The sequence below is a fragment of the Pieris napi genome, chromosome 6 (genome assembly GCF_905475465.1).
Source record: "Pieris napi chromosome 6, ilPieNapi1.2, whole genome shotgun sequence".
NCBI classification, from domain to species: Eukaryota; Metazoa; Arthropoda; class Insecta; order Lepidoptera; family Pieridae; genus Pieris; species Pieris napi.
In genome coordinates this window covers 7,587,308-7,608,638 of record NC_062239.1, presented here as the reverse complement: position 1 = coordinate 7,608,638, position 21,331 = coordinate 7,587,308, and the positions used below count along the sequence as shown (strand labels likewise).

The following is a 21,331-nucleotide window of genomic DNA, read 5'->3' as shown; positions in this document are numbered from 1 at the left end:
ATGATTGACAATAGCTCTATCCATTGATATTAATCATAGATCTTCAGACCAACTCAACCACGGATACTTATCTTCTTCAATCTGGTATCGATGAGTTTTGGCCGTCACGCCAAATTGAATGCATGGACAAATCGGATGATGGGTTGCCTAGGGTAGAGGGTTTTTAAATTATAATACACGAAATTTAAATTCAGTTAAAAGGTATAAACACTCACATGTAAGCTACAATTGAAGTCATAATTTATTCGGATCATCATAGTTTTTAGTTGCAAGCTAGACATAAAATAAAAAGAATTATTTCAGAATGTAACACGCAAACTTTCACAAGATGTATTCTTATTCTATTGGTAGCATCTAATACAATTTACAGCAACATTTGTTTAACTAATTCCATCAAATATTCTAGAAAATAAAATATAATCACCTAATGATCAATAGTAGCATAATATATTGTATTATATGACAAAGGCGTCGTTAATTTTATCTTGTGTAAGTTCAAAATAGGATTATAAAAAGTAGGATAATATTATTTCTCAGGTCCATAAACAAAATAACCTTCACCTTTTGAATTTATTAAAAAAACATACAGTAAACAATAGTGAAGTTATTCAGCTCCAAACAAGGATCCATTTTAATCAATCATTCAAATACAGATTTCACCCTCTTGTATGCACAGCCATGTGTATTTTTCGCGAATGTTTACCATAAAAAATTCAAATATCTATTTTATTGAGTAGCTGGAAACGGTACGGTGACGGTATTGTTGCAATTTTTATCTCAAATCACCAATCACCATCACAAATTTACTTATAAATATCCGAGAAATGTCTGTGCCTGTAAATTTGTAATTGATAACTTCTTGATTGGAATTGCCTTATAATTTTATAAGGCGTATTGTAAAGTGTTTTGGTATTTCGAAGAATTGGAGACTAATATTTTAATCATTGATATGACAGTGGGTTCGATTGCAAGAGGTCTTGGAAACCCTCACTTACCTAATAATACTTTACTCCAACAACAATAACAGTATAATTAACATTTCGATTTGTTAGGGATAAATAAAATTTCTTCAATACAAAAGCATATATTGTAAATACCAAGACCAAACATTACATTAACAAAAGTTTGAGCGTTTATCCGAATTACAAAATGTAACCTAGTTTCAAAATTTCTCAAAGCATTATGGTATTTTAATTTGATTTTGTTCCGTACTAATTATGGTAGATGCATCTTGGAATGCAGATCTATTTTGAATCAAACCTTACATAGTAAAAAAATATAACATTTCAATTATACTATAGGTAATATATAAATAAAACCAAAGTATGTATATGATTTTGCGCGGTTGTAGGCAGTAGGCGGACAATATTATAATACCTATAAAATGCAATTTAATTAAATGTTATAAATAGCATATATCAAGTATTTTATAAAATAGGGACAATTACGGCACAGCCAGAAATTACAATTAATATATAAAATTTGTACTGATTTAAAATATATTTATAATATATATGGATATTAAATTTATGTAAGGGGGCGTCCATAAATTACTTGAGGTGTTTTTTTAAATTTTCTGTACCTCCCCCCCCCCTGGTGAGATTTCGTGAGATTTTATTCAACCCCCTCCCCCATTCCCCAATCTCACGTGAGATTTTTCAAAATGTCGGTTTCTTACGTAAACGCGTAAGAAGCTATCTTTTTGAGCTCGGAGAACTAAAAATAACACAGAATTCGTACTATTGAGCTCGAAGAGCTCAAAAACAAAATAAGTGAAATGTGGAGCGTTTAGGTATGGAGTTAGCGGGAAGTTGCAGAGATGGCCTTTAGGGTAACCGTTTTTCTAATATTTTTTTTTCAATCAGAAAAAAAATTGCGTTATATTTGTCGAGACCCCCCTCTCTTCAACGTAAGATTAAATGGGATTTGACTTGACCCCCTCCCCCCCTTAAACACCTCACGTAATTTATGGACGCCCCCTAAGAGTAAGATTAACTGAATCAGGCGCACTCTTTTCTTCTTCTTTTTGAAAGTCTTTCGGCCTCTTCTATAGTGTCAGGCAGAGGCTGGTTTATGGTCTCCGGAAGTGAGAAGACGAGAAAACTGGCAATCAGTGCGAGGCTCCCGAAAAATATAGCTGGTAGATTGTCGTAGGTAAGCGCCTGTGTAAAATATAGTTAAATTACTAGACTTCAAATCCACTGCACTCACTGACTGCAAGACATTACTTAAAATTGTTAATGTTAAATAATAATCTAAAAAAGTATTGTTTAAAAACACACGTACAGTTGGTTAGTTAAACTAATAAAGATTAAGATAATTTATTTGTTATTTGTTTCATTTTCGCTTTTGATTTGACGAAGAAAATTCTTACCCCATAGCCAAATGTATTATATGTCATATAAAAATAATGCATCAAACAAAAATTATACTTAACAAGCTAGCTTGTTAGTATTCCTAACATCAAAATTGGAAGAAATCTCATTGACCGATATCCCTTTAAAAAAATGTGTGCGTGTACTAGCTGTACACACGTAAGAAGTGAAACTTCTTTATGACCTTATTTATCGAAAAATGATCTACTATATGCAACTTTACAGAAATTGGTTAAATAAAGTTAAATTAGAAAAAGTTTAACAAAAGGCTTTTATTATCATAGACATGAATACAAAGACAATTATTGCATTTAACCTTATTACTACTAAGATTATTACAGAATTTCATTAATTGTAATAGAATTATTAATATCATTGTTATCGTTATTATATATTTTTGTTATTAATGGCTTCGAATCTCTTCGGATCAACCGTGGCAGGGACAAGAAAAAGATGGCGCGTAACCGAAAAATGTGATGGTATTTTTTTTTCCAACGCCGATAAAGAAGTTTGACTTCAAAAAGCAACATGGCGCGTAACCGAAAAACGTGACGATTTGCTACAAAATTTCTCCCATACGTCGATAAAGAAGTTTCACTTCAAAAATCCTTTTAAACTAATAACTTACAAGCAAAGGTGTCAGCGGTGCTAAAGCAGATCCAACTCGACCAATTGATGAGCAGACCGCCAACAACGACTGTCTAACCCTCGTCGGAAATACTTCAGATACATATATATATACAGAACTGTAGGCTACGGTGATGGAGAATTTTCCAGATAGGTACACCACTAGCGACCACCATTTTTGACCTGCAAATTACATACAAAGATAATATACAGTGTAAACGCCTTATAACGTCATTCGTTATACCGTAAAACTCTCTGTAACTATTTGGTTTAACCCAATACCCATACATTAATTCTTCTCTCCCTATAACGAAACTTTTCTATAACGAACAAAAATGCTCGGTTACTTGAAATTCGTTATAAAGAGTTTACACTGTATACCTAATATGTCATAATAGAGCTTAGTAAGGTTAAATTCTCATTTCACGCATTTTCATTTTTTTAAATAATTTTAAGTAATAGTACTTAAAATGATTTAAAGGCAGTCGTATCGATGTATATTCATTAAACAAGATTTGGCTGTCGAATGTTTTTTTTATTTTATTAACACTTCGTTGAATACAGAAATATAATACAGTTGACATAGTTAAATGTAAAGGAGGGTAACTGGCCGCCTTATCGCTAACGATCACTTCCAGGCAACCAACGTGAAAAGAAAAATTAGATAAGGCAAGCGTAAGAATACATAAGACATATAGACAAAACGAAGGAAACAAAAAAAGCAATTAAAACATATGTAAACAGTGCACAAGACAATATAAAAAAAGGACACATGAAAAAGAAAAAATGGCACATGAATCATGAATGTTTTTGTTTATTTCGTATTTATGGCAGCTTACATCAATATACGTACATTGATATGATGTTTAAGCAAAAAGAAACCCGTGATGTTTACTAAAAATTAACTTTAAATCAAAAGCGATGAGCTGATGTTGTCACTGATTCCGTTATTAATTAATTTATAATCGTATATTCCATATGTGCGGTTAATTATGCTATAACAATTGTATAATACTGGCAAAAATTTACTTTTAAAATTTTTGGAAATGCCTGTTTCACTAATAGACCAGTGCAGATAGCCTTTAAAATAAATAAAAAGTGAAAAAAATTACAGTAGGATGAAACCCATTAGAAAAGCAGGGGAATATGATCAAAATGAAAGGAAAAATAAATTACGGTCGATCTGAGGTCGGGAAGGGTAGGGGGGGAGTTTTAAGGGTAAAAAACGGTTTATCTCGATTTCCGGCAAAACTACAAGTCCTATCGAAGAAAGTTAAATGGCAAAGTTGGAGGTAATAAAAAGATCTAAAACTTTTGTATTCACACATTTTTCACATAACCTCAAAATTTATGTGAAAAATTCAAAAAACCAAGTTTTTGGTTTTTAATTTTTATCTTTTACAAATTTCTCTTTTTTTTAACGAAATTTGGTGAAAACTTACCTTTCTATGTCCCAAATACGCTGTAATTTATTTGATTAAAAATATTTATTTCTTCACCTTATTTTGAATGAATATCGAAAAAACACCCTAATTTTCAATCGAAAATTCTGACGTCAAAATTGCAGCTTTTTTCCAAAAGTTGGTGTGCTTTCAGTTCGTTGAAATCTCTTCTTTCCTATGGTAAAAAAATATATATATATATTACCATAGTAAATCTTCTCAGAAAACGCAAAAAATCGTATGCAGTAACGCCCAGACCTGTCATCCCCTTCCCTACTTCTCTATGAATCTTCTTTAAATTATAATCAGATGCCTATTTATTACTATTTTAAGATAACTTATATATACCTGAGTGACCTAAAAAAAAAATTTAGCCTTTAGATGGGCTAAAATTTTCGTATTTCATAGAGAAGTAAGGAAGGGGATGACAGGTCTGGGCGTTACTGCATACGATTTTTTGCGTTTTCTGAGAAGATTTACTATGGAAATATACATATATTTTTTTAGCATAGGAAAGTAGAGATTTCAACGAACTGAAAGCACACCAACTTTTTGAAAAAAGCTGCAATTTTGACGTCAGAATTTTCGATTGAAAATTAGGGTGTTTTTTCGATATTAATTCAAAATAAGGTGAACAAATAAATATTTTTAATCAAATAAATTACAGTGTATTTGGGACATAGAAAGGTAAGTTTTCACCAAATTTCGTTAAAAAAAATTATTTTTGTTAAAGATAAAAATAAAAAACCAAAAACTTGGTTTTTTGAATTTTTTACATAAATTTTGAGGTTATGTGAAAAATGTGTGAATACAAAAGTTTTAGATCTTTTTATTACCTCCAACTTTACCATTTAACTTTCTTCGATAGGACTTGTAGTTTTGCCGGAAATCGAGATAAACCGTTTTTTACCCTTAAAACTCCCCCCCCTACCCCTTCCCGACCTCAGATCGACCGTAATTTATTTTTCCTTTCATTTTGATCATATTCCCCTGCTTTTCTAATGGGTTTCATCCTACTGTAATTTTTTTAGGTTTCAAAAATTATCGGCACTGGTCTATAAAGATTAAGGTTAGTTTTAATAATATCGCTCATAAGGCAATTTTCGCGAAATTGACTCCCCAAAGTTGTAACAGCAAAAGTTGGTTTGATCGCTTCATAAACAAATAAGGTTATAAGCGAACGATAACTCGAAAATTACCTTTGGAAAGACTTAAAAACAGAGATTTTCAACGCCTTTGTGGTTTATTGGCAAATTTGGTATATATTTCATATGTTCAATTAACAATTACATATATTTTAAATAAGTTATGCTTCTAAAACGACAGATTCTACTGTAAATGTAAGATATTTTGTGAAGATGAGAAGATGTATTTCGGTCAATGGTTGAGAAATGAGAAACAAAACAAAGAGTACATTTCATAGGCGAATGCTACACGCTCGATAATTATCGTGATATTTATCGTGATATTTATCTTCTATTTTTTTAGTATACTACACACTCGATACGGATCGCGTCAGTACGACGGTAAATTTCATTGAGTACACTCGTACATTTCGTGTTACAATATGAGTAACAATATTAAGAAAGCTTGCGTTGCCATTATTATTATTATTATTATCAGTATATGCTGATATACATCAATATCCAAGACTTTGAATTGTAAACATTTTCCGCTGCAGCACCAGATCGTTTCAAATCTGTTATTTTTTAAATTATTTTCTGTAGTTTGCCTAGTTTGCATTTGAGGTGTCCCATATGGCCGATTTACACGTATTAAGTTGACTAAAAATTTACTAAATATTAACTTAATTTTAAGTAACTTAACCCGTGTAAACAGTGAATTTAGTAAGAAGTTGCAAGTTAAAATTTAGTTGCAACTAAACAAGGTAGAATAGAATTTTGTCTATTTTTCGGTTAAGTTGGTGGGCGTGGCTAATCACTTGACACGTTTGGACAGGCAAAATTTAGTTAAATTTAAGTGAAAAGCATAAGCTGGCGGAGTCATTGCAAAGCTATGCTTTTGCTTTCGGCGCTGGAAGCTCAAAAACATATCCAAAACTATTTGTCCGATATGCGTATACAACAATTAATGATCAGTAGTAGAACCCCTTCCCCAATGAATAATAGTAGCCGTTTTACTCCTTCGCCTTCTTCAAATACGTATTACGTTGAGTCCCCAGAACCTTCACAATCATGTATTGGAGCATACAATACAGTAAATCCCCAATCAGGAAGAGAAAATCCTATAATATTTTGTTCTGTGGTCGTCCATCTTGAGCGAATAAATGAGTTTAACTAATTATTTAGTATTTTTACGTGTAAACGGTTACTTAAAATTTAGTTAAGACTTGGCAACTTAATACGTGTAAATCAGCCTATACTTATAGGTAATGTTTCTAATACAAGTATGAATTCTCTATATTATTCCGCCTCCATATATGCGCGTCCTCTTCCATCGCTGGCAGAATAAATACTGACGCGATTAATATCGAGCAGAGACTATAAGCGTGTAGCATTCGCCCATCACGATCCGTGATACGGATCGCTGGATTTCTAGAAATCTAAAAATCCACGATCCGTATCAATTATCGTCGATAAATATCGAGCGTCTAGTCTCTGCTCGATATTTATCGCGTCAGTATTTATTCTGCCAGCGCTGGAAGAGGACGCGCATATATGGAGGCGGAATAATATAGAGAATTCATACTTGTTTTAGAAACATTACCTATAAGTATAGGCTGATTTACACGTATTAAGTTGCCAAGTCTTAACTAAATTTTAAGTAACCGTTTACACGTAAAAATACTAAATAATTAGTTAAACTCATTTATTCGCTCAAGATGGACGACCACAGAACAAAATATTATAGGATTTTCTCTTCCTGATTGGGGATTTACTGTATTGTATGCTCCAATACATGATTGTGAAGGTTCTGGGGACTCAACGTAATACGTATTTGAAGAAGGCGAAGGAGTAAAACGGCTACTATTATTCATTGGGGAAGGGGTTCTACTACTGTTCATTAATTGTTGTATACGCATATCGGACAAATAGTTTTGGATATGTTTTTGAGCTTCCAGCGCCGAAAGCAAAAGCATAGCTTTGCAATGACTCCGCCAGCTTATGCTTTTCACTTAAATTTAACTAAATTTTGCCTGTCCAAACGTGTCAAGTGATTAGCCACGCCCACCAACTTAACCGAAAAATAGACAAAATTCTATTCTACCTTGTTTAGTTGCAACTTCTTACTAAATTCACTGTTTACACGGGTTAAGTTACTTAAAATTAAGTTAATATTTAGTAAATTTTTAGTCAACTTAATACGTGTAAATCGGCCATATGGGACACCTCAAATGCAAACTAGGCAAACTACAGAAAATAATTTAAAAAATAACAGATTTGAAACGATCTGCTGCAGCGGAAAATGTTTACAATTCAAAGTCTTGGATATTGATGTATATCAGCATATACTGATAATAATAATAATAATAATGGCAACGCAAGCTTTCTTAATATTGTTACTCATATTGTAACACGAAATGTACGAGTGTACTCAATGAAATTTACCGTCGTACTGACGCGATCCGTATCGAGTGTGTAGTATACTAAAAAAATACAAGATAAATATCACGATAAATATCACGATAATTATCGAGCGTGTAGCATTCGCCATACGCATGTACTACACATCGTAATTTTGGATCACGATCCAAATATCACGATAAATATCGAGCGTGTAGCATTCGCCATAGAAGTTTAATTTTCCACAAGGAAAAAAAAATAGATAGAAACAATCCGTGCTTGATCGGTGCAGAAGTTTTTGAAGCGTACACAATATATATATATATAAAGTTAACTATATTATTATTATATATATTATTTTCCCTTATTTATGCGGGCGTATTTCTCTACTCGTGGAAGTGCGCTCGAAATAGAAGGTCTTTATTCTATTTTTCTATATTTATGAAATTTTAAATGAAAGCTGTCTTTTCATGAAATATCTTTTTCTCTCTTTAAAGATAAACATGGCGACGATATCAGGTCTTAGATGTAGTTCGACGACGGGTGTCAAACACAAAAGCTATCTGCCTTGCGATTCTGTAACTCACTTTTCAAACTCTCACTGCGGTTTTCGCAGCGGCGGTCGCGCTCAAATCAGTCGTGAAGCAGTCATTTTACGATTTGGCATTCTGATAAGGAGGGAGCTTGTAGTTTATTGTTTATCAGAATGCCAAATCGCCATCGCAAATTGCCTAAAACAAAAATTCTATAGGAAACAGTTAGATACGGCATCTTTCACTAATTGTCACATTTAAGGCTCTATTTTAAATGTTAACTTATTAACGATAGATTTACGCATAACGGACCTATTGAGATATTCTATGTGCGAGCCCACAAACGAATAACCAATAACCAACGTAAGATTAGGAACACTTTCATTTCCAAATAAACAAAATTAACTAGCCACGTTCAAGAAGAAAAATATATCTTCCGCAGTTTCCCACAGGAATTAATGGATACGATTAGAACATCGTGGTACATCTTACAAAGTAATCTGTTGGCGACCGCTTAACAAACATTGCATGAATAAATGAATGAGCTTGGAAACGGTCTGAAGGTATCACAACTTTACACGATAATATATATTACATATAGCTTAGTGACTATAATGTATATTTCATAAGCTGTAAAACTTGGACTGAATTAAATTGTTTCGATGTCCATAAGCAAATATATAAAGATGATAATATAAGCGCCATCATTTTCAGATAATAAAATTCTGATTTCATTCACATTGTGACTTTTGTCTTTTGTTTTTGCTAAACATGAATTATCTAAGTAAATTTTTCGTTTAATATTTATATTATTTAATATATATATATATATATAATTATTTAATATATATTTGTATACTAATTTAAAGCCATTTATTACTTGGGTAATAATTTTTTTTATTAATAAAAAATCAGTGGCGCTACAACCTTTTATAGGTTTGGGCCTCAGATTTCTGTATCTGTTTCATGATCATTTGTTAATCTAATAGGCAAGTAGGTGATCAGCCTCCTGTGCCTGACGCACGCCGTCGACTTTTTGGCTCTAAGGCAAGCCGGTTTCCTCACGATGTTTTCCTTCACCGTTCGAGCGAAAGTTAAATGCGCACATAGAAAGAAAGTCCATTGGTGGCACAGCCGAGGATCGAACCTACGACCTCAGGGATGAAAGTCGCACGCTGAAGCCACTAGGCCAACACTGCTCTATAATAATCTGTGCATTTTTTTTTTTATTAATGCGTAAATAAATTTTGCGTGATTTTTTAAATCTAAATATTGGTATTGAAATAGAGATTTGTTTGTATAAGCTATATTCAAATGTAACTTTACTTACCTTTGGGTATAAATGACAGAGTGATGCACAAGCATGCACTGAGCACGTACATCGTTATCAGCACACGTTTCCTTCCGAATCTGTCTAGTACCAGCAGACACACAAAATTTGCTGGAATCTCCACAAAAGCCACCAGAATAAAGTTCACATACTTATTTCCAGCTAACGACACCGAGTTAATCGAAAGACCGTGATACACAAACGTACATGTAATCCATAAAAACGAGCACACTGCCACTCTCTTCCTGATAATACTTGATTTAATCACTCGTACAAACACTGATTCTGCTTCTACTACTTCTTCCTTTTCCTTTTCTGCATTTGTTGTGAGTTTCTCTAACTCATAAATTGGGGTGAACACATCCTCTGAGAGAACTACTTTGTTCATTTTCGCTGCCTTTTTCAAAATGGCGGCGGCCTCATTATGCCTGCCCTTGCTGAGTAACCATCGGACGCTTTCGTTCAGAAGCCAGTAGTATGAAAATACGAATGTAGCGGGAAGATATATGATTCGTAAGAGAGTACGCCAACTTTGAAGATACCAGGAGAGGCTAGCTAGCGTCATGAGGCCGAACACGTAGAGTATATTAATTAATGTATTTCCGAACACTCTACCTTTTGGACCGACGAGCTCCATTGCTAAAACATGCAAAATTTATATAGTATTTGTTCGGTAGTCTTCATAGTCTGTTCATAAACATAAAAAAAAACGCGTGTGTTCTTTTGTACACGCGTAAAAATGTATGTGAAAGATATGATTCTACGTTTATAGTGAAAACGACACTAACAATAGAAAAAATTACCCTCACCATTTTTCCCTAACGCGCCAAAAGAAGTATAACTTAAAAAAACTAAAATGTTGACTATAGCCAACTTCAGGGTGTCGGTTTTTTGTGACGGTGTGTGCGCGCATCGTAAAAATTTACTCTCATAATTTTTCCTTTACGCGCCAAAACAAGTATAACTTCAATAATTTAAATAGGAGAGAGTTAATGTATAGATAAACAAATTAAAAAATATATATTTTGTCAAGTACAAAATAAGCTAGTGGCGCTACAACCTGGGTCTGTCTGACCTCAAATTTCTGTATCTGTATTGTGATCATTTGTTTTTCTAAAAGTCAAAGGTGCCTGACACACGCCATGTAATGCGCTATAGCATATGGAAATTCAAAATATTTTGAACCATAGATTATTCCTTAAAAATTCCTTAAATTAAGTGGTAGATATAAAATAATCTTACCGAGTACAAACGCAGTAGTATAGGCACCGGCACCCAACGCAGCTTCAAGAAACTCAAAAATAAGTAGCATAATGTAGCTGGTCGAGAAGGATCTTAGGAAGCCGAATATGCCATTCATCAGAGAGGCGATTGACAGAGCTACCTTTCGTCCATACTTATCAGAGATAATCCCAGTCATAGGTAGTGATACAAAAAGACCAATATTGTGAATTGAACCTATTAAAGTCCTCTTCCAATCTTGGCAACCGAGGTTAAACTGAAAGACAAATAGGATCTTTATAATTAAATTAAAAGATTAACAAAATTGCCGTTTTATAAAAATACTAGCTGACCGGGCAAACGTCGTTTTGCCATGGATTGATATACATTTTATAATAAAAAATAGGGGTTGATCGTAGAGGGGTGAAAGTTAGGGGTTGTATGTATTTTTTAATGCTGTATCATAAAAAAATAAAAACAGAAAAAAATATCTAAAAATAAATAAAAAAATATTTAGGGGTGGACTACCCTTAACATTTAGGGGGATGAAAAATAGATGTTGTCCGATTCTCAGACATACCCAATATGCACACAAAATTTCATGAGAATCGGTCGAGCCGTTTCGGAGGAGTTTAACCACAAACACCGCGGCGCGAGAATTTTATATATTAGATCATTCGGTTTGGGGGATTTCTCTTTCACATTTACGAACATACTCAGGTACACACGCTAAGATAAAACGAAAAACGACGCGTTGATTGATTTGAAACGGAAAGACGGCTCTAGCTATTATTGGCCTAGAGACGCAGAATCGAGTCACAATTAAACAAACTATCATTTCGTTTTTCATCTGACATTCTCGGTTGTGTAATCGTCCGATTCTTATAGCCAGTCTATGACCAGCGGCGGTACAAGCATTAATGAGCATTTTGCCCAAAACTCGACAATTTACAATAAAACAAGACAATGTTAAACGATTCTTAAGATCACAATTGACATCTAGAGCTATTAAATCTATGAAATCTATTGGAATCTATTTAGTATTCAAGGTGACTCCTAACCTAAGGGGAGTGTTATCTTGTATCAGTAAGAAACATCCGTAACATGACTTGACTAAGTCCTAGTAAACAAGAGTGAAATTAAATATTTACTATAAACATAATTATTATTATATTTAATTAAATAATAAATAGCGTTATTATCTTTGTTACTTATCTAGCTGTTAGTTGGATTGCAAATCGGTTTATCAGTTGTTTGACCGAATTTATAAATAGGCATGTCTCGTGCGTGGCGGATAAGAGGCACACACGTGGTGATGTAGTCATAACAAAATAACACAATTGATTATTAATGCAAAAAAGGGTGCGTGTACTTATGTACGCGCGTAAAAAGTTATACTTCTTTGGCATTATTAAAAATAGTTTTTGATTGCATGAAAATAATTAATTCCAATTAAATAATCAAAGACTGGAAAAGGAGTCATTATAGTCAATAGAGTTCAGTTTACATTTGAAAAAATAAATAAATATTTATTATTATTCTCTTACATTAAGTGTAACATAAATTCTATTATTATTCGAATGTTGTTTTTAAATTTTGTCCAATGCCGTAGCATTTTCCGTGGCTTCATTCTGTTGATTTTGTGTAACGGTGCGCGCGCATCGTAAAATTTCACTCTCATCAAATTTTCATAACGCGCCTAAAGAAGTATAACTTCAAAAAAAGTTGTTGTCGAATGCAAAAAAAATTACAACTAGGCGCAATTTTGTTTAAATTTTGTCTTCGACGAGGTTACTTTTGCAATATGTTTTGTTTACTACACAAGGCACGTGTAGATAATTGCCGTGACCTCAAAATAATTTTGTCGAATATAATAGAGCTGCCTTAATATGTATTTGGGTCGAGATTGTTAGACACTTTTTATATTAAGAGGTAATGTTTGTGAGGTCTCTGGATCTATTAACGAGACAATTGTACAAGTAAAAATCCACAAGTAAGTGTCACAGGGTAATATTAACAACAATTAAAACTTTTTCTTGGTTTTCAAATTGCGAAGTCGGAGAAAAAACAGTCGAAAAACGTTTCTTACAACCGCTACCATAACGATGAGCGATAAGTTGATAATGCCTACAATACAATTAACAATTGTATAACGTTTCGTCTGGTCAATATATTCTTGAAGTCTTGTACGTACAAAAATTATAAACGATTTTAAAACAAATTTTGACTTTCACCAGTATAAGACTCGAAACAGAACCAATCAACGCGTATGAACAATCTGGCTCCAGAAGATAATCATCTCCTTATATGGAAAGTGTATTCGTTTTTACAACAAACTCCCAAGCGAAATTTAAGAACAATCACTGAATAAATTCAAAACTCTCGTTAAACGTAAATTAATCAATAAAGCTTTTTTATAAAATTGACGATTATTTAAATGATCCTAATTGATTTGTTCCAGTTCAAATATTCTCTGCTCTGCTTTACAAACAATTTGTATGACTTAAAACTTGGCGATTACAAAGAGTGGCGGAGTTTCTTGCTAGTTCTTCTTGCCCGCTCTACGCCCTTGACTTGCGAACTGGTAGTAAATGTAAATTTAGAATCAATTTAACATATTTTCTGTTGACGTTCATAAGTGTACTTGGTTACCTATAGTCGTATTTTTAATTAGACGAAGTCAACTGACGTTTACGGTGTTGTCAGTTTTTAATGAAATAAAAATAGTGTTGTGACAAAGTAAAAACCCCTGAATTAATGATCGGTGATGGCACTCGTCGCCACGCCGCGCTTTGTAATAAGACGTCAAAAAACTGATTGTATGTAGTTACATAGTACTAGTACCTTACTTATATCAGAGCACTTTTATACAATTTTGAAATAGAAATAATATTCTTTTATTGTTTGAAATGATTAACTATTCACACTCATTGTTCATTCATCTGATTGAACAAGAACTGAACGCATCACTATTACTTTAAATATGGCAACATTATTTTACAAAGTGACATTAGCTACTGTCAGTTGGGTTACTCTAATTAAAAATACGACTATATATGAATAAAGTCAATTTGAGTTTGAGTTCGAATATTGACTCTCAAAGAATAAATTTACAAATAAAGTATACAAAATAACTTACATCCCGAACCGCAGAATCTTCATCGCTGTACACGAAGTCATCACATTCTTTAACTATTGATACGTTAAATGTTTCCCTACTACATGTTGTAGTATTGTCTAATACATCAAATCGTTTACATCGTGAAAAATCTTTCTTTTCCCTAGGTATTGCGAATTCTAGCCACGAGGTGTCGTTTTGAGATGCACATTGAGGAACATTACACCTGAAATATTGTAAGTGTTAACTTTGCCTGTTTATTCTGTTTAGTCGTTACGACTGGAGCGTTTACAAAAAAGATTCCTATGGCATCTGCTTTTCTCCAGTGGCATCTCGGAAAAAAAGTTGCCAAGATACGAAACCAGGATGCGTCAAGATGTTGTCACTGGAGAATCGCAGAAAATTAATTGATGTATCGTTTGCCATTAAGATACTTAACAATCAGGTAGATTGCCCCAACCTTTCAACAAAATTGATGTACCTAGTAGCTATCCCAGACATCCCATCATTCCATTTGTCTTTTCCGGAGAACGCGTTTAGGCCAACACTCGCCGATGTCCAGATTGAGCATTCTGTTAATGGATCTGGATATCCATAGTTGCTCCCCTCACACTTTAAGAGCGATTTTCGTTTAATGTTTATTTAAATTATATTATTGTTTTGCTTAATTTCTTTTTATTATTTCGTATATGCTATGTTTGACTGTAAGTGCTTGACACATTAAAAATTGTATTTTATTTTTCTCAATGTATTAGTGTGCCGAGCGTTGGCAATCTTTTATAAATAAATAAACATTTTAAGGCAAGTTGGTGATCTGCCCTTCGACCCCAAAGTAACTGTTTTATTATGCGTTTAACATTCAGAATATAGGACTTTTAGGTAAGGTTTATTTCATGGAGGTTATGAAAGAGACGGTTGAATTAACTTTAACAATTATAATTACATTACCATACAACAATAACCGTCTTTACACCTGTCATATGGCAAATAGGAGTGCTCTCAGTTCGGTACTTGATAATCGCTTTAAAATTCATATAGGCTCAACAAGTGGAAGAAATGTATTGAAAATCTGCTTTCAAATACATTTTAGAACGATTTGACGACTCATTGGTCTAGTGGTTAGTACCCCTGACTGCGAATCCATGGGTCCCGGGTTCGATCCCCGGCTGAGACGAACATCGATGTGATGAGCATTTGGTGTTGTGCTTAGGGCTTGGGTGTTTAAATATGTATTATATATATATATACGTCTATCTATCTATAACATGTATGTACATATATCCGTTGCCTAGAACCCATAACACAAGCTTCACCAGCTTAGCATGGGACTAGATCAATTGGTGTGAATTGTCTTTAAAGAAAACAAAAAAGAAAAAATATGAAAAGAATTAATTCTTTAGAACATCATTCCTAAATTTAATTTTGCAAGAACATCTCAAATGATCTATCAAATTATATGATTATCGTAAGGATAATGAAAAGGAAACTTCCTACGGAATCTAGTAAAACTAATATTCAATAATCCCTATTACGCAGTCAAAACCCCCAATATACGCAAATACAATTAATATCTCTGTAGATGTTCGTGATTGATCATGCGGTGCAGGAACAGTTGTAAGTGATGTTTGTAATATCAGGCTGCAATTTGACGTGAGGTTAAATTCAGCCAAAATTAAACACTATTGTGAAATATAAAGATAGAAATCCAAACGACTCTACTGTTTCAAATAAAAAGATAAAATTACAAACGGCTCTACTGTTTATTTATCTTCATTGATTTATAAGATTAACTGCTAATTATACTTACAAAGTTTATAAATATTGTATACACCAGTTTTATATAATTTAAACAAACTAATATTAGAGATTACGTCAAAATAGCACTCGGTTGTGGAATTAATTTTATTGCTTATCTATATATATAAAAATGAAACTCGTTTTCCGTTGTCACGACATCACATGAAAACGGCTCGACCGATTTGTCTGATTTTTTTTTTGTTATGTTTGTAATTGTCAGGAGAAGATTCTTATAAAAGAAAAAAAGAAAAAAATTGCGCGGAAAATTAGAAAATTCAAGAATACTTAACCACCATACAATTCGAACTTTTTGATGTAACCTTATGGCGTTTGACATAACACAACATTGACAGAATGCTTGCTGTAAATATCGTCAAAGAGGATGTAAAAAAAATGAATATCGTTTAAAATAAATGCTTCGATTGGAGTTATTATATTGAATAATATAATAATATGCGAGCCAGAAAAAACAAACAAAGAATGTTGTATAACATAAAGCATTAGAATAATAAACACTTTGTTTCTGAAATATTTTTTAATTCATTATACCAAGTTGATTTTAAGACAGGACCACGTCTGTCGGGTCCGCTAGTATTAAAATAATTATATTAAGCACGAGTAAGAACTCGTTCGAACATTTAATTTTTAATGTAAAATGTATATAAAAATAATATGTCAAGCTTACTTTTGTTAGTGCTAAAAATATCATATGATTTTACGAAAATTTGCGAGTTTTACAGGCTTGAAAAAGCATTTCCTATTTTAAAGCAAATTTTTATCAGGAACATAAAATATGGTGTTCGCCTATTTAGAACATCGTTTATTACCCACTTACTATTTTATTATCTTAACATGACTCTGCAAGAGTTTATAATTAAGTAAGGGGTGTAATTTAAAATTATAATAACGATAATTACGTTGGATAATTACATCGAGTGTTTTCTCTAGAGCAAAATTTCCTGTGTTTTTCGTTCAAATTCTAACAAAGAAATTACCGGTTTAATCCATTTAAGCAGGTTAGGGGTCTCCCCTAATCCCACCTTGATTGTGATAAGCACATTCCTACGTGACAAATGATCAATACAAGCAAATAAATTGTTTTGAAGCTTCCATGTACGGTGAATTAGATATAGGTATTGTTTAAGCTTCTAACATATGTGGCAACTGAAAACATGTTTGATTATTTGTTTAGGTCATTAAGAATTACGATAAAACAGGAATACACAAGTAAATATCAATGTACAATACAAGTATACAAAATTTTTGTAATACATTGTTTTTTTTTTTAATATGCTATATATTGTAATGGCCTGCTAAATCTTAGTCCTAAGAAAGAATTAAAGTAACAAGTCAATTTTGTTAGTTCGTATTGTACTTCACCGAAGTTACTTTATCAGCATGAATTTAAAATAAAATAAAAATATTAATTAGACTTTATAGAAGTGTTTTTAAACATACAATGAGGGATGCGAGAATGGTTTAGATTTACAATTAGATGATTTTTTTTATTTGAGACGTCTACAGGACAACGTCTGTCGGGTCCGCTATAACTACTATTCTACCTACTGTATACCATTAGAATTAGTTAATATTTAAGTGTGATGATCTAATTAGGCTTCTATGCACGCGTGTTACATTTCGGGTGTTTGTCTATAAATTTCTCGGAACTAGAAGTCATATCGAGATTCGTTCCTTATATTCCTGATGAAATACAAGTTCCCTTGAATATCATTACTTGTGCGCTATGTTACATGAAAATCGATTAAGGAGTTTATAAATATATAACCACGTATTTCTCAAGGTGACATTATATATAATTTAGGTACGTAATAAATTATATCGTTAATTTTCCACTTGACAGGTACTTGAAGTCTGTTTAATTTTTTAAATAACTTTTATTCACTGAGCCATTTACGAAAATAATATTTGTCAGAAACAGTGTGACCAGATTTAGTAGATTTCTACTTTTTTGGTAGATTTTGAGGTACTGTCAACAGAATTTAGTATGTAAAAATTATTTGGTATATTTTAGTAGAATTCACGCTTTTCAGTTAGTCTAGTACTTTTTTGGCAAATCGAATAAAAGCGAGGTATTCCTCTTTCATCGATTGGATGATGCCGATGATGATGATGAGCATGAACATTAAATAGTTATACTATAAATAAATATATTAAATAGTTATGCTTTTCGTTACCATTCGTGCAGTGAGCATAGTGTGATGTGGGAATTCCTTTATTAAGAATTTATATAATCGAGTTTAAAATATACACAAGGATATCGCAATGAATAGGAGCAAGATCCCTTATTTGAAGTTGGTTATGTAAATCTACAAAATTTTACGTTATTTTTCAAAGTGATCAGTCCCTTATTCATAAAATTGAAACAGACATACAAAACATGATGAGTTCCATTTTGAGTTGCTTTATGAAGATAAATTATATAAAAACTACTCGCTTTAGTCAATAGATCTGACAGAAGTATGTTAAAGTTAATGGACTCAAATTGCATGACAATGTTACCCAACATAAAGACGAAAAATCTTTACTTTATGTACCTATCATTTTATACATTTTTTAGAATTTAATTTAAAAAAAAACTTCGTTTCTTTTAAATTAAATTCTTATTTTTATTATTCTATCGTTTTATCAAGAAAACATTCATGTTTTACGTTGTAACACAACAGCAAAAAAATATAATAGATTTTCTCGTTCCTTTCGGTAGAATTCAGTAGTTTTTAACCTCCACAAGCAGTAGATTCGTCAATTAAAATCTGGTCACACTGGTCAGAAAAGTAATCAGTATTAAATTGACCTTAAGGTTGTAAGGGCATGTTTATCGGTGCATTCAAATAGATAATGGTAACTTAGAAGCAATAGACTTATAAAATTGAATAATTGCTTTAAAAAAAACTTTTGTATGGTACGTAAATTAACTTTAAATGTAGTATATATAAATTTAATGTTGGTTTATAATTGGTGTATCGTTTATTACAAACTGTATTAATCAATTTTATACTATTTTGATAAAAATTTTTTTACTAATTCCGATAAAAAAATAAAATCATCATTTTACTAAGTTTGTTGTGAGGAAAATCAACAATTTATTGTAATAATATAATTAAATAGTATTTATAACCTTCGAGAAGATTATCGAAATTATTAAATTAGGTACATTAGATATTTATGAAGTACTGGTTCCATATGCAGCTGCAATACTTGCTTTAACACCGGTTTAACATTGACTTTTTAAAAAATCCAGCCAAGAGAACCGTTGGTACAAACCGCAAGTTAACAATAATCAACAAAAGGTTTGATTGCTTTTAATATTAATTTGTAGCATCAAAACTGGTCTAAATATTTAGTATAGAACTGCGCGTGTGCGTATGGCCCGCCTGCGTAAGCTAGGGAAGCGCTAAGGTTAAATTAAAATATCTAGATTTGATTCGTTAGATAAGGAGAAATTCTGAATGAGGCACTATAGAACGTTATACCATATTAACCTTATTTACTTATAAATTATCTTACCTGTAACCAATATCAGGAGCTTCAAACACATACACTGGACTGTACATTCCCGCCAAAAATATTGGAAATAACAAAAATGCATAGTTTATAATATTATATCTTCCAAACGGTCCTATTTCCTCTAAGATCACATCCAAACCAACGTCAGTAGCCATTTTTAACGAAAATTAACACTTTTTACTATAAATACATTTTAAAATGCCACCGAAATAAACACGTGTTAAAATGGAGTATTGACAGGACGAAATGTGTAACGCGCATGCGTGAAGTTTCAATGTCAATATCGTTTTCTTTGAAACGTTCAACCAGTACGAAATAACCGTAGCGGATTCAAATGTCTGTAGTCCATGAATTACAACACAAAATAAACATTATAAATAAAATATCTTTACAGATAACGAGTGGTAGAATTCTAATGTTTTGAATTCGTTGGGTAAAACGAGATAAACGGATCCGTTTATGCATTGTGCGAGTGAGATAACCTATAATATACCTGGCATATTCTTTCGTTAATGATTGTTTTTGACAGAAATTAAATACATATTGTAAAGATGTAATTTACGTTATTTCAGTAATAGGTGGTTAATACCGTTGCATATCTTACAATTTATATTATTTTATTTTCTTTCAATCGTACACTCTACCCAATAATTAGGTTATAAAATAATAATTCCCTTACAAGACGTGACGTAATAGAATTAATTATTACATACATTTATTACTGTACAGAAGTACATTTGAAATGTGGTATAATTAACATTATTACTTAACTTAAAATACATTAGAATTTACCAGGAGTGCGCTAGGCTGATGAGAATTTTACCAGAAACAGGGGAATGGATGTTGAGACCTATGCTTATCCTGCTCACTCCGTATCTCTTGTCTAACTTACGCTGTCTTTTAATACATAATATCTGAAATAAGTGAGTTCGTCGTGTCTTTTTACTGCAGAAAATAGCGGGGTTTATTGTTTTTGTCGCACGATCAGAGTGACACATTTAAAATTGAATAAAAAATTAAATATGTAAATATGTAATGTTTTTGTTCTGACCATGAGCTTTCTTAAAACAATCCAGTTGAGATGCTGATGAGTTAAGGTTCCTAATTTAAATAGATTTTTTTCGTACCATGACTAACGTGACGTCCCGTTTTGAACGGGACTGTTCCTTTTTCAAATTACGAGTCCCAGTGTCCCCGAAATGAAATTTGGGACGCATAATTGTCCCGTTTTCAGAAACTGTGCGGCAATTTGAGCAGCAGAATATAAAATATCGTGCCAAGAGTTTCATTCATATTTGAAATCGTCACCAGCTATATTGAAACAAATTTTCTTCCAAGAAATATAAATATCACTAAACATTTTGATACCTATATTTTGTGATTCTTAACTTTAGAGCCAACAAAAATTTTCTAAATAAATAATTTTAGTGCTTTTTTTTTCAATTGACTACTTATTATTTGACCAAAATTAAACCAATGTCCAGTTTTGAGTCAAAGAATAAATGGTCACTTTAATGATTAATCATGACGAATAACCATAATTTTGTTTATGGTTTTTATGTAAGTTTTGTAATTTAACTGTCAAACTTGATTCGACACAGTAAATTCTATGATAATAAATAATATCTATAAATTATTTTCAATCACATTAAGCAAACTGTTACGTTTTTAGTATATGTAATTATTAAATAAAAAAACTATTATTTTAAACGAAAAGTTTTCTGGTGCTATGATTGTTCACTTACATTTTTAAACGTTTTGCAATCAATATTTTAGTGTTTACAAAATTTTATACAATTATAATTTTACAAAAATTGTTTAACTTTTAAATATGATGGG

The 21,331-nt window shown here is 32.1% G+C and overlaps 1 protein-coding gene across 1 annotated transcript; it reads right to left on the bottom strand.

The window, feature by feature from the left end:
• Positions 1–1,076: 1,076 nt before the first annotated feature.
• LOC125050418 (organic cation transporter protein-like) lies at positions 1,077–19,863 on the bottom strand. The gene is made up of 7 exons (XM_047650265.1): positions 19,493–19,863; positions 14,192–14,396; positions 11,074–11,329; positions 9,832–10,470; positions 3,004–3,185; positions 1,985–2,162; positions 1,077–1,536 (listed from the first exon to the last, which is right to left on the bottom strand). Exons 1-6 carry the CDS (start codon positions 19,645–19,647, stop codon positions 2,001–2,003), a joined length of 1,599 nt encoding a protein of 532 aa, XP_047506221.1. The 5' UTR covers positions 19,648–19,863; the 3' UTR covers positions 1,077–1,536; positions 1,985–2,000.
• Positions 19,864–21,331: the final 1,468 nt, after the last annotated feature.

Bases quoted from the DNA above. Each gene is read 5' to 3' on its own strand.
- LOC125050418 (XM_047650265.1), bottom strand. From the start codon at position 19,647: ATGGCTACTGACGTTGGTTTGGATGTGATCTTAGAGGAAATAGGACCG. The intron at 14,397-19,492 runs GTAAGATAATTT...ACAATATTTCAG, and splicing joins GCTCCTGATATTGGTTACAG to GTGTAATGTTCCTCAATGTG. The intron at 3,186-9,831 runs GTAAGTAAAGTT...TGTAATTTGCAG, and splicing joins TCTGTCATTTATACCCAAAG to GTCAAAAATGGTGGTCGCTA.